Source organism: Camelus dromedarius, chromosome 15, assembly GCF_036321535.1.
Source record: "Camelus dromedarius isolate mCamDro1 chromosome 15, mCamDro1.pat, whole genome shotgun sequence".
Lineage (NCBI taxonomy): Eukaryota > Metazoa > Chordata > Mammalia > Artiodactyla > Camelidae > Camelus > Camelus dromedarius.
Genome location: NC_087450.1, coordinates 47,213,756 through 47,228,601, shown reverse-complemented (window position 1 = coordinate 47,228,601; position 14,846 = coordinate 47,213,756). Strand labels below are relative to the sequence as shown.

Genomic DNA, 14,846 nt, shown 5'->3' with positions numbered 1-14,846 from the left:
AGGTGTTTTTATCTTTTAGGATACCAGTCTCTCCCCACCACTAGGTTTAGACATCTCATTTCTCTAGGTGCCATCTCTGTGTGCTTCTATAGTACTATTATAATCTTGTCACATAGTTTTATGATGGTTCCTTTTCTTTGTTCTCCCACTTTGCTCTTGGGGCTATGACTAATTTACTCCTGGATGCCCAGGACGCAGTACATGATTATCTGGCACATAATAAAAGTATAGGAGCATTTGGTAGAAACATAGTAAGGTGAAGAAAAAAGATACATGAGAAGTTAAGTCTTATTAGCATTAAGTAACATATATGTAATGTAAATAGAAATAAAGTGGGTAAGTGAGAAGAGAAGTGTAGATGGCCAAAGTAATGAAGCCTTCTTTTCCGTTAAGGTAGAATTTGTTTTGTCATCTCCATCTTTCCTTCAGTTTTGACCTTATTTGAATAAATCTGCTCTCATTTTCTACTCTTGCTTGCTAGTTACTTCATTTCATGGTGATTTTCCTGGTCTCATTCTTAGGGCATTTTATAGACACCTCTCACCATTTCATTACTTTCAGCTTCTTGCTTCCTTTGTCACCTCTCTGTCTGATCCTGCCCAATTCTATTACTCTTAGTTTTCTTTTACTCTACAGTGGTTTCGAGCATTTTGGTTTTACATAAAAGTTAATGTCAAAAACAGATTTGGGAGTCCCAGCAAGTGAATCCAATTTACTCATGTTGGAATTCAGACCCATAAATTTAAACAAATCATACTTTAGACTGAATCTACTTAATAAGTCGAAAATAGTCAGTTTCTCTAAGGTAAAATCAGATGTCCTCCAAAATATTGTCAGGTTACAGAACTGGAGTTCTCTAATACCTTGTATATATCTTTTTTTAAAAAAAGTATGTTACTCATTTTCTTCTTACTTCATTTTCAGTGCCTTGGTGTGAAATTTGTCAAAATATCTCACTACAATAGTACTTGCTGTGAACATTGTAAGATAAAGTTTTACTAAGTAAAATGGGATTAATTTCTCAGTAATGAAATAATTAAAAGTTAAAGACAGAACTGTGATTCTTATGGTTTTAAAATCTGGTTTTGTTTTGGGATGTGTACCATTTTGTAGTATTTTGTTTCATGTAGGTAAATACATTCGATTAGTTGACTTGGCTCTTTTCAACTTACTGAGTCTTTATGTAAATGCTTTCACTTTTGTAGTTTTTTTGTTGTGAAAAGTAAATGGTATTTTAATTGTTGCTAATTAAGAACTTTTTAGCAACTGATCTTTCCCTCTTATCACTTCTTTTTTTCTACCATTTTTATATGCAGTCAAGTAATTTTGATTGTTTCTTGTAAAACAAAGAGCTACTTGTGACCAGTCTTTCTTATTATGTTGATAATAGAAAAATTTATTTAAAGTAGTACTTTTCTGTCTGTATGTGTTACATAAACATGGTGCCTGATGACTTGGTTAAATAAACAAGGGGTAAAGACTAGAAAACAAAAGTGAACAATATTCATCTGATATGTTTGAATCAATGTAAAGTGCTAGCTGTTTGCACTGTTATCCTTTGTTATCATTATTTTGCTTTAAGGTAAATTGAGTTTGATTTTATTTATTACATTAATGAGAGCTTATGCGTAGTTTTTTTTCTAATTTTTTTAGAACAAAATTGTATACAACAGACATTTTTCTCTGTACCTTTGTCTCTAATTATTGATATACTGTTCTTTTTATTTTACGTTTTGGATGGATGCTTTTTTCTTTTTGATGAGGACTAACTGTCTGATCATTATAAGAATCAAGACTTTGTCAGATTTCTCATAATTTATTTGAACTCTAGTATAGTCTGCCCTGCTTAATTTACAACAAACTATTTGAAAATTCAGATTTTCTATTATAAAAAGTTATTGTTTAGAATGGATAATAATTTTAAATTCCACTAGTATGTGTACTGTATGCTTCTTTTTAATATCTAGTATTCATTGATTATTTGAAATATTCAATGTATATATATCATTGAGGAAATACATCTATGATAGCAGTTATTTGTATGTATTTTAGATATTTATTTATATTGTTTCCTGAATCTAGTTTTATAGTCTGGATAAAAATACGAGTCTATAAGTATATAAATATTAAATATTTGAACATAAAAGAAAATAAGATGGTAGAAATGTACAGTAACTGGATTTTCTTTGTGTAACAGCACTGAAAAGAGGCGCAGGGAGCAAGAAAACAAATATTTAGAAGAGCTAGCTGAGTTATTGTCTGCCAACATTAGTGACATTGACAGCTTGAGTGTAAAGCCAGACAAATGCAAGATACTGAAGAAGACAGTCGATCAAATACAGCTAATGAAGAGAATGGAACAAGGTAAAACAAACAAACAAAAATCCTTGGCTTTGTATTTTGTTTTTAAGACATTTACAATATGTGATTTTGTTGTTAAGAAATTGCATTCAACTTCATAATTTTATTAAACATTTTTGTTTAGATGCTGTTTATTTTAGAACGTGAATCTGAGACCCTTCTTTTATAGCAAAGTGACTTACTAAGTTATCTTGAAAACTGGTTGCCTTGAAAGATTATGAGACCCAGTATCATAGGGGATGGAGTCAGGACATTCAAGTTGTGGTATCAGACCTGAGGCCCTGGCATAGAGTTGGGAGACAGTAACTTAGAGGTAGGAAAATCCCTCCATCTGAATAATAAGCTTGTCTCTGCCTGGGCTCTGGGTGGAGGAAACAGTCTTCTCTGAGAAAACCCTGAATTACTTTTACGGTGCATGTTTAAACTATCCATATTTACTGGGGACTCCATACCACAAAACCCCTGGGTTGCCTACCGGAAGCAAAAGCAACGCATTTTGGAAGAACACACTCATACCTGGCCCCATCATATTCTCAAAGATAAAGTGCTTCTGAGGGGGATTTTATTCTAAAATCTTCTATAACTTATGAGGAAATAATCTATAGTGAGTAAGAACACAAATAACAAACAGAAGGACTAGAACCTAGAGAACTTCAGATGAATAGCAGCAATGTGAAAAAACTATAAATAGTATGTTTTAAATGGTTAAAGTGATACAATTTTAAGATTTTAGGAGCTAGATAGTCCAGTGACAGCTAATTTAGCAGAGAAGAGAAACTGGTATTTTAGGTTTTCAGAGAGGAGAGCCAGCAAGAGGCTGGATGGTTGCTGCTCAGTCTGGTAACCCTGGCAGCCTGGCTAACACTCCCTCAGCTGAGGATGGGAGGATTCCTCTGGGGAAATGGAGCAGTCCAAAGGGAAAGACACATAGACACTGACAATTTGGATTGATCCCCAGATGAAAAAATCAGCTCTTTGCCTTGGCCCCACTCTTCACACAGCTGCCAGCCAGGATTTTAATACCTCACTTTTTAATAGGAATAAAAATCCAGATATTTGAGGAAAGTCTGTATTGTAAAAGAGAACATATCAGGCAAACGAAAAGAAAAAAAGAGAACTCAGAGGAAGAAGAAGAAAATGTAAAACCATCAAACAGCCCCTCAGAGACAAAAGGGAGGATCTTTCATCTGTGAAACAGGAAAAAGATGCTATAAAATGAAACATTTAAAATAATAAATAACTTTTGGAACTTAAAATCAGGATAGCTGAAGAAAAACTTTACCTCATTACCATGTTTTTTACTCTTTGCCTGCTCCTACCCTCCGCCCCAACCACACCAGGCACTCTCTGCCTCAGGTATTTGCACTGCCTGTTCCCTCTGTCTAGAGTGCTTGTCCCTGGCTATACACAAGGTTCACTCCCTCATCCCTTTTATGTCTTTGTTCAAATATTTCTTCTCATTGAACTTGTCCATCACTAACCTAATAAACATACACACCCCTACCTCTCTACATCTTCCTTGATTTATTTTCCCCATGGTATTTTTTACATCTAACATATTACACATTTTATTTATGTATTGTCTGCTTACACTCACTAGAGCTTCATGAGAGTGTGGATTTTTGTTTGTTCACCATTGTATCCTCAATACCTAAAGCAGCTCCCGGCTACGTAGTAGACTTTCAGTGAATATTTATTGAATAAAAGAATAAAGTATTGAAAGATAATTTGAAGAAATTCCTTAGAAAATAAAATAGAAAAACAAGCAGTGGAAAACAAGAGAAGGATAAAGAATGTATAGGATTAGTTCAGGAGATAAATTAGTTCCAGAAAAAGAGAATAGACCAAATAGAAGGGAAGAAATTGTAAGAACTAATACAGAAAAGCAGAAACAAAAACAATTCACAGAATTAGAGAGAGATGGGTTTCCAGATTGAAAGCACACATGTAATGCCCAGCACAGTGGGGGTAAAAAAACGCACACCAATGCACAATGTCCCGACACCAGAGAGAAAAAACGAGAGAAGAAAAAAACAGACACATACTAGATTACTTTCAGAAGGGTCCAGATTTCTGAATAACTAACCACTGAAAATGAGAATTCTGGACCTAGAGTCCTGTGTCCATCCAAATGAAATATGAGCTCAAAATAAAGACATTTTCAGACCTTAAAAGCCTCAAAAATGTTACCTCCTATGTACTTTTTTCAGAAATACCTATCAAGACCAAGATAATAAACCAAGAAAGAAAGGCATAGATCTTAACCCAGGGAAAGTGTAGAATCTTAACAAAAGAAAGGTAGAGGAGACCCAGGATTACAGTTGAGCAGCAGACTAAAAAAGTGGCCAGTTCTAATTAGAGAAGGTGGATAGAGACTCTAGGAGGAGTATTTTTGTGGGGAAAAAATGGAACATATAAAGTATCTGATAACAGACCACATTGAGAGGAATTTCTCAGCCCTGGAGGAGAGTTTAGAGATGAGTCAAACTTTACAAAAAAACTAAAACACAAAATATGAGAATTATAAACTATAGCACACACCTTGACTCATTTGTGAACTATTATTTCTGTAGCCATAGTAACATAGATATTAAATACTGACTGCTCTAAAAATTATTGTAAGTATACTTGGAAGAGGGGAAATGTGTGTCTAGATGGTTGATGTAAGTAGATTAAATTCTTTCCTTTCATGATAGCATGTTAATAGAGTTTGTTTAACATGGACACAATCAGAATATAGCACATAAGCATGTAATTGAGAAATGTGGAATGTATTAGAATACAGGCAAGGCTAGCTGTAACAAGGGAGCCAAAGTTCAGTGGCTTTAACAAGATAGTCTAGGTATGTGTCAGAGGTTCAGTTTCCTTCCAACTCTTTTACTGTACGTTCCTAGGATATTACCATTATCCATGAGGTCGTACATGGCTCACCTGTCCACATCCCAGCTGACGAGGAGAAAGAAGAAAACAGGAAGGCATGCTTCTTTCCCTTTAAGAACAAGACTCAGAAATTGCATGTCACTTCTGTTCAACATCTCTTAGGCCAGTGATATGGCCACTCCTGCCTTAGGTTTTGCCTAAATTTTATATATGTATGTATATATATATATAGAGAGAGAGAGAGAGAGGGAAAGAGAGAGAGTCAGTTTACAATGCTGTGTCAATTTCTGGTGTACAGCATAATGCATTAGTCATACATGAACATGCATATATTTGTTTTCATATTTTGCATAAAATTTTAAGTGTTTTGCTTTTCATGCATAATTACTTAATGCACTTGGACTTGATGGTATGTCTTTTTGGAACTATTTTAAAAACCTGTCTTCTTGTTACAAATGATGAAATGATGAAGGGAGTATGTCTTAGAACTAAAAGAGAAACTCCTGTATCATAATAATAAAGAAAAAAAACCCCAATTTTTTAAAATGGGCAAAGGCTCTGGATAGACATTTCTATAAAGAAGATGTACAGATGACTAATAAGCACATGAAAAACATGCTCATAGTTTGACTCACAATATTAGCCATGAGAGAAATACAAATTAAAAACCACAATGAGAGACCACTTTGGAAACCAGTCCAATAGTTTCTCAAAATGTTAAACATAGCGTTACCATATGGCCCAGCAAGTCCACCTAAAGGTCCACTTACCTAAGAGAAATGAAAACATGTCCACACAAAAACTTGTACACAAGTGTACATACCAGCATTATTCATAAATAGTCAAAAAGTGGAAACAACCCATACACCTATCTGCTGATCAATGAGTAAATAAAATGACGTACACCTGTACAGTGGCATATTATTTTGCAATAAAAGGAAGTGAAGTACTGACAAGTGCTTTACCATAGAGGAATCTGGAACACATTATGCTAGCAAAAGGTGCCAGTCACAAAGGACTACATATTATATGATTCCATTTATATAAAATGTCTAGAATAGGCAAATCTGTAGAGATGGAAAGTAGATTGATGGCTGCCTTGGGTTTGGGGAAATGAGGAGTGACTGCTAAAGGTTATGGGGTTTCTTCTTGGGGTGACGAAAATGTTCTAAAATTTATTGTGATGGTGGTTGAATGACTCTAAAAACCATTGAATTGTAGGCTTTAAATGCATGAACAGTATTCTGTGTGAATTGTAGTTCAGTAAAGCTTGTATTAAAAATACTACATGAGATAACATTTAACACCCATTAGATTTGTAAAAAATTTAAAACTCTGATGATATCAAGTGTCACTGAGGATACAGAAAAACAAAAACTCTTGTATGTTACTGGTGGTACAACCTCTTTAGAGAGCAATTTGTTAATCTTAGTAATGTCAAGAATACCCAGACCCTATGATCCAGCAATTTCACTTCTAGTATTTCCCCTAAAGAAACTGTCACAAATGTGCAAAAGAGGAAATACTGAAAATAGTTTATTACAGCACTGTATGTAGTAGTCAAAAGGTCTACCAGTAGGAGACTAGGAAGTCAGCTGTGAGTTACTCATATGATACTGTACAGTGGTTCAAATGAGTGAAGCAAATATATATGTTATCAGAGTAGCTAAATTTCAAACATAACATTGAGTGGGAAAAAAAGTATGTTGAAAAAATCTCTGTATTTTTATGTAAACTTTAAAACATAAAATAATAATATATACATAAAATCATACATATGTAGTTGAAGTATAAAAACATGCTTAGTGATGATTATGTTGACCTCAGAATGCTGGTTACTTCTGAAAAGGAACAAAGGAGGGATGGGGCAGAGCTGTAGCTCTATTTGTAGCATTTTATTTATTTAAAAAGGAAGGACCTGAAGCAAATATTGTTAACATCTGTGAAGAATAAGTGGTGACTATGTGTATGCGATGTCACTTTCAGTGTTTCTAGAATATTTGAAATATTTCATATTTTAGAGTAAAAAATGAATCTCTATATTCAGTAATACCATATTTGGTTTTTGGTGAACTAAGTAATGTGACAGATTAGAAACTTATTTAAATATGATGCTGCTTTAAGATGATGGATGATTCCAAATCATTTAGCAGTTGCAGTTTTATCAGTCAGATCATCATGACATTAATGTGAAAGGTTAGCTAGTTCATGCAGGCTCACAGAATCATATCTTCACACTCTCTTCAATAGCAATTGATTAAATCAGAAAAGGAGAAAGAAAAATGGAGGAAATAATTATTCTTTTACATTTCATCCATTTCTTTAAAACTTTTGGTGTGGACTTTTAAAAAAGGCTATGTATGTATTTATACCATTTTTTTCCTTTTGCTGCAACACTGGGCTTAGTAGGTCAGAATTCAAATTCTCCTGCTGCCACTTATTATATGATTTGGGACAAATTACTTAACCTTTGTGAACTTCAATTTTATCACCCATAAAAGGAATATAATTAAGATTAAATGTGAAAGTGCCTAGATACTGAATAACTGTTATTTGAATCTGAAATTAGGTGAATCTGTGTCTTCATAAACTTGCCATTATGGAAATGAGCTCTTTTTGGATGTGTGACTTTTTGTTTCTTTGTTACAGAGAAATCAACAACTGATGATGAAGTACAGAAATCAGACATCTCGTCAAGTAGTCAAGGAGTGATAGAAAAGGAATCCTTGGGACCTCTTCTTTTAGAGGTAACTGTTCTCATCAAATCTTTGTTCTAGCCCAGTTTGGTTTTTTTAAAATCTTTTTTACATCCAATTAGTAAATTATAAAACAAGTAAACTTTTAAAGAACTTTTAATAATTATTTTATTTTTGAAACTGCTTTGACAGTTGTTACTATTTCAAATGTGAATAACAAACATGAGAAGTTTTCATCAAGGTGTTCTAATGGTCAGATGGAAAACTAGCCTAGTGTCTGGCTTTGCTATTTATTGCTGGGGTAGTAGGACCAGTTAGGAAAATAAAACTTAGAATTACTTAGCTAGCTAGTGCTATTTTCTACTGTAGAATTTCATTTTTGAGTAAGGGCCACCTCATTTTATTGCAGTAGATGTTTTCCTGAAAAGTTTTCTGACTAAAAATTTTAGATTGTTTATGTAGACATTGTAAAAGGACTTGCTACTTTAATGACTTTCTGTCAAACTTTTAAAGCGAAGAACCTTTAATCTTGAATTACTTTGTAACTGCTGTGTAACTTTCACACTGTTGTTTCCTATCTAATCTTCACTTCCTCTGTTCTCAACACAGATGTTTTGTTTCCAAGCAGGCTTGTCACCTTAAGTGCTCCCTTCTCATACATGAATGTTTAAAAATATTTACCTGCGTGTGTGTACATAACTCATTCCCCACAAATTAGGCTTTTCTATCTCTAGGGCTAATTTTAGTTTCTATATATCATATTTATTATATACATATATGTGCTTAAATATAAATGTATTTGTATGTAAATATATGTCTGTATATATATAAATTCTCTTTTCCTTGTCCTACTTCAAGGCCCTCCTTTCTGGTGAAGTCTTCCTGACAACTCAAACATGTATAGGTCTCTTGATTTTCTAATCCTTTTATACATTTTTTACTATTAGCCTAACTATTCCTCTGTTTTTATGTTAACTATAATTCTGTCTACCAACACCACTAATATGAGAACAGTCTCAAAATTCAATTCTTGGTATTTTAGCCCAAGTAATATCATTTGCTTCATCTTTTATCTCTTTACAGACGACACCCAAATGTGTACTTCTTGCTTTAACCTCTTCCCATACTCTATGCCTGTACTTTTAACAGGCTGCTAAATATTTTTGACTCTCTTATTAGCAATTTACCCCTCAAAATGTAAATTCTTTATTTTCCCTTCATGTTATACAAGCACTTCATTACTTTAGACTATTGGTTTTAATGATTTTTATTAGGGGAATGAGCATGTATTTTATAGAGTTGTAAAATATAAAAAACATTGGCCATTGAAACTGGATAGCAACTACTCTCTAAGTGAGTGTATACACATATACCTGGGAGAGGGGGAAGCTACCACATGTGATGGACTCTGAATTTTTTATTCTTTTCACAACCCATTAACTTGATTGCATGATATTTGACTGCCTTTTGGAAATAGTGTTATAATAAATACAGTGAAAATGTTAATGGTAGAATTTATGTGGTATATGCAGATGCTCACTACAGAATTATTTCAACTTTGCTGTATTTTGAATTTTTTAAAATACAAGCCATTAAAGGAAACTAAAGAAAGAAGAGTACTTTAGGCTCATTTCCCACCACCCCATCTCTTCCCAGCCTTGGCACCTGTCACCACCTCACTACTTGGTTACACTTGGGCCCTTCCTGCAGACTTGATCCATCCTAGCACTTAATACCTGTCTCCTTTACTCTACAGGGCGCTAGTGGACTAGTCTCTTCATATCTTCTAGGTTTTCTGTGGGGATTCCATCTACCTTCTTGGTGCACCAAACTTTAAAACTGGCCTAAGAACTTTATATCTCCTTTAAATTCATTAAATATTTATTAAATGTATTTTCTGCATATAATGCCATTTGAGTTACTGAAGATGTTTAAGGTATAGAGGTTCTTGAGATTTTTGGAGTTCTTGTAGAGAAATGGTAATTATTTAAATCCTAGCTTTACCACATGTTCTTCAGAAACCACAGAGATCGACAAGGAGAGAAATGGATTATCCACAAACTGAAAACACCAAACTGGAGCCAGAGAATACTACTAAACCCTAACCCTGCCTCGTTGCCTTAAACTTTATGAAATCTAATCCAGGGCAGCTAAGAGAAGAAATGGTAGGAAAGCCACCACGAGATTGTCCATTGAATCATGTCCAGGCTTCAGTCCAGAGCTGCACTGTTCAGTAAGACAGTCACACATGGCTGTTCAAAGTTAAATACAATTAAAAATTCAATGCTTCAGTCTCACCAGCCACATTTAAAGTACTCAGTACCCACATGTGGCTAGTAGCTACTGTATTGAACAACACAAATGGAGAACATTTCCATCACTGCAGAAAGTTCTGTTTGACATCAGGCTAGAGGGACTTGCTCAGGTGGAAGATCTGTTCATCTAAAAGGTGATCAAATATCCACCATATTGTGAGAAATTCTCACCGTACAGTTTCCACTATTTTTCCCCTTCCCCTTTTTTAAACATAAAAAAAGGTAGCATGAGTTAAGAATAAAGTATTGGAGGTAATCTCCTCACACTTAAAGAGATAGTGGTATTAGAATTTACTCAACAAAGATTTGTTACTTGGCACACAGTAAGTACTCATCAGTGCAGGCAGTTTTTTTAAAGCTCCTCATTCTCCATTGCTCTTTGCTGTCTAAATTCCTCTGCTCCTGTTCAAAGGTCTGACCTAACACTCCTTACTTCCCACTGCTTGAAAAGAAAAATTACATTTCAGTCACCAAGGTCTCCCTAGACTTGCATATGCATCAGGCCTCCTACCTCACTGTGTCCCATTCGTTGCTGTGTGGCTCTTGACTCCTTTCATCACCAACTCCTTCTTCCTTAACACACTTCACGAGCCTCTTTTATAAACCTGTCTCTTCTCCTGTCTGCCTGCTCCTTAGCCTCTCTCAGATTTCTCTTTATTTACCTACTTCTTAAATGTTACCATCCCTCAGGGTTCTGGCCTTGGATCTTTTCCTTTATTTTTTAAAAAAATTCTGTACACACTTCCTGGACAATTTTATTGACATCTGTGCCTCACTCTGTATGATGTATTCATGTGTGTGTGTGCACATGCGTGTGTATGCATAAAATACCAATTAGAATTCTCTGATTTCAGGGAACAGACATCAATTCTGACTAAATTAAGCAAATATGAGTTAATGGGACGCTGTTTGGAGATCACAGAACCATGCTTGAAAATAAGGTGAAACCAAGGCATCTTAAGAAGGCTAGAAAGCCAAAACTATATGAATGGTCTCTTCGAAAGAACCGTCTGGACAGTGCCCTGCTGCCAGAATGAATGTGTTCCAGCCATGTTCATTTTTTAAATAATTTTCCTTAAGGTTCACATTTAGGGAGGAAGTTTCCTAATGGCCTGGTTAAGAATCCCATGAGATTTTATTTAATGTAGAAGTAACTTCCCAAAGGAGGTCAGATAGTCTGTGAAAGAGGAGAAGATGACTGTGGTGAAAAACAAATAAACAAAAACCAAATGATACTCTATGTACCTGTAAATCACAAATGTCTTGTCTTTAGCCCAGATCTCTCTTCAGAGCTTCCCTTTCATTATATCCTACTGCCTTTTGAATGTCTCCATCAGAAAGTGCCTTGGTCATTTCAAATATAACATTTCTAAACCTAAATTTATAATCCATCCCTTCACCTTGTTTAAAAAAAGTAGAAAAAATAGAAGACTAGATTTTTTCCCCCTTTGAATCCCCTTTCTCAAGGAAACCAGAAACCCTAAGTCTTTAAGGAAAGATCATCCCAAGTGCCCCATCCCCACAGCTTCTAGAGGTCACCAAGTGCTGTTTGTTCTGCCTGTGTAGAATCTCTATCACTCTGTCACTTCCACTGCCATTGCCTTGATTCAGGTGCTCATTTGAAGTGGAATGTCACATATCATACTAGCACTGCAGCTCATCTCCTTGTTTCCAATCCACATGCCACACCCACTGCCAGAAGGATCTTTGTTAAAGCAGATCACGTCGTTGCTCTCCTGCTTAAAAACCTTGCCTTAAAGGTGATCCTCATGGCCTTTAGGGTAAAATCTCTCTCTCTCTCTCTTTTTTTTTTTTTTTTTTTTTTTTTTTTGCTTTTCTTTAAAGCTTTTTCCAAAAAAAAAAAAAAAAAACCATTTTATTGTTAAATATATCACAAATATGACAAGTGCATACAAGATGTTTTCTTTTTGTTTTTCTTTCTTTTTTTTTTTTTAAAAAAAACCTCTGAGCTGTTTCCTCTGTTTTGAATGTCTTTCCCTACCCCTTGTCCACCCAAGTTACTGCTCTGTGTCCTTCAAGCCTTGGCTTATGTACTGTGTGGCCTCCTCCCAGGAAACCCTACCAACAACAACCATCCTTTTGCCCATTTGGGTGCTTCACTCTGTGCTTAACTTTTATGAATTCCTCTACTGAACTATAATGTAACTATGTATATTTGCATTTTTCCCTCCAGAGACAGTAAAATTGTTGAAAATATGTATTTTATTCCCAGGATTTTGTCCAGTGACTGCCACTTAGGTGATACTCAGTGAAGCTTGTGTAGTCATTTAAAGCCAGAGCTCTGTGAGCAGCCTTGGCCAGTGTGAACCCTGCAGTAAGACCCAAGGTGGTCCTCTTCAAAGAGTGATATCCTGGGTAGAGAGAAAACCCCTCCGATTGATAACGTTGTACTGAGTAGAGAGGCATTTATTATCTCTTGTGTGCAGCTCAGTGTAAGTCCAGTTATCTTGGAGAAATAGGAAGATTTCTTCCCAGGAGCACACTTGGAAGTTAATTATATGCACAGCATATGAGGGAAACTTGTAGAATAACAGCAAGTATTAGCAGCTTATATTAATCAGACATACTTTTAGAAATCAGAGATGTTTGTATATTCATAGGAATAGTCTCAAAGGATATTCCCTGAAATGTTACCAATCTCTTAAGGGTAGGATTTTGGCAAATCTTATACTATCTACTTCATTATCATATTTTTAAAATTTTTGTAAGAATGTATTTCTTTATAATTAAAAAACAAAAAATGGGCATTTCCAGCAAAAGACAGGCTGTCTGCATCTCAGGAAAAGGTCAGCAGGACAACTCTGCAACCATGGGGCAGCCTTTGTTAACCTGTTTTCTAAGCCAGCTTTTTCTGGGGAAGCTCAAAGGAAATTTGATGCCCCAGACTTCTCAGAGGAAACGATGTGTCCATGTAACCGAGGCCAGGCAGAGACCTGGTGAAAGTTCTACACTCCCTGTAAGGCTGACCAGCTGCATATTCCAGAGGCCAGTTACTAGAATAACTTCCCAGCTTGGCAGTAAGGTCAGGTGTAGTCAATGGGAGAACTTGGAGAAGCCCAGAAAGTCTCTGGAAACAGGAGACCACAGGGACTCCAGGCCTACTGCAATGAAGGAGAAGTCCTTTGGATTTCACAGATACCTTAAAAACAATTGCACTGAGTAGCCCAGGTAAATCCCTGGGCCTTGCTGGTGCTGAGAGTCTGCACACCAGCCCTTCCTTCACCACTGGCCAGTCTTCAGATTGGACAGAGATGTTCCCAGGAGTGGGTCTGGGTCTGGGTCTCTCGCAGCCTCTCTGCAGACAACAGGTAACTTCCAGAGACATTGAGAGACAGATAGGGAAAGTGAAGAAATCAAGGGAGAGGCTGACTGTGGCTTTGAGTGTAGACAGGGCCACTAGGGAGGCAGAAAGCAAGGAGCTAAGAAGGACACCCTAAAAACTAGATGAAGAAAGGAGAGGGTAGTGTTGAAGAAGCTGGGTGGTGTGGCTTCTGGAAGTGGTTCACCATGAAATGGCTGAGTTTTTTTACTTACTTGTCTTACGATGTCATCCTTGTTTCTTGCTCTGAACTATGATACTTTGTTATACCCATACTGTTCTTTAGTAAACTCTTTTAAGAGACCAAAAAGAGAAAAATAAAGTTAAATTGTATTCACACTGATTCAGTTAATAGCTAAGAACATTTAAAAGAATTTTTAGATCTACTTTAAAAAAATTGATACATCTGTATTTCAGTTATTCCTATTTTTACATAAGCTGCAAGATAAGTATATATAGATAGATAGATAGATAGATAGATAGATAGATAGATAGATAGATAGATCGATCGATCACTTGTTATGAAATTTATAGCTAATATAACTTAAAAACACAGTTAATTAGATATGAGGGTGCTTTCCTATGCTTATCTAAACCCAGAATAGATTAGCAAAGTGTTTGTCTCCTGTGGAGATTTTTAGATTATTAATCACATCCTTCTCCCTTTTGTATTATAAACTAAGTGAAAAATTGTTACAATAGTCAGGTGGAATAAAAATAGCTTTATTTCTTTTATTTCTTGTTAAAGAAAATATTAGCAGTACTTTTAATGAGAACAATGTGGTTGTGCTTCATTATTTTTTAAAATCTTGATTGAGTGCTTTGTGATGCAGTGATTTGATAGTTCTAAGTTCAGTGTATTTTAATATTTGGCTTAAATAATCAGCTGAAAAAGACACCTCACAAAAATAAGGTAGATTCAAATAGAAAAATATATCATGGGCTGAGTTTACTAAGTTATGATACTTGAAATCTTATCTACCAATTATGCAAAGGTTTTTCTTGAAACCCCATCTTTTTTTAATCTCAAACAGTGCTTCTCAAAACTAATCAAAATATTTTAGGGGGGTGGGTATACCTCAGTTGTAGAACGCAGATTTAGTATACACAAGGTCCTGGATTCAATCCCTAGTACCTCCATAAATTTTTTTTTTCTTTAAAGATACTGTGTTTTCAGGGGGAGGGTATAGCTTAGTGGTAGAGTGCATGCTTAAAATGTACAAGGTCCTAGGTTCAAGACCCAGTACCTCCATT

The 14,846-nt window shown here is 35.3% G+C and overlaps 1 protein-coding gene across 7 annotated transcripts in view; it reads left to right on the top strand.

The window, feature by feature from the left end:
- Positions 1-14,846, top strand: part of NCOA1 (nuclear receptor coactivator 1) — a 212,089-nt gene that overhangs the window by 135,054 nt on the left and 62,189 nt on the right. For all 7 annotated transcript variants that reach the window (XM_031466670.2, XM_031466671.2, XM_031466669.2 and 4 more), the window contains 2 exons: positions 2,198-2,364; positions 7,891-7,988. In XM_031466670.2, the coding sequence (XP_031322530.1) occupies positions 2,198-2,364; positions 7,891-7,988 (265 nt within the window). The remainder of the gene's footprint in view (positions 1-2,197; positions 2,365-7,890; positions 7,989-14,846) is intronic.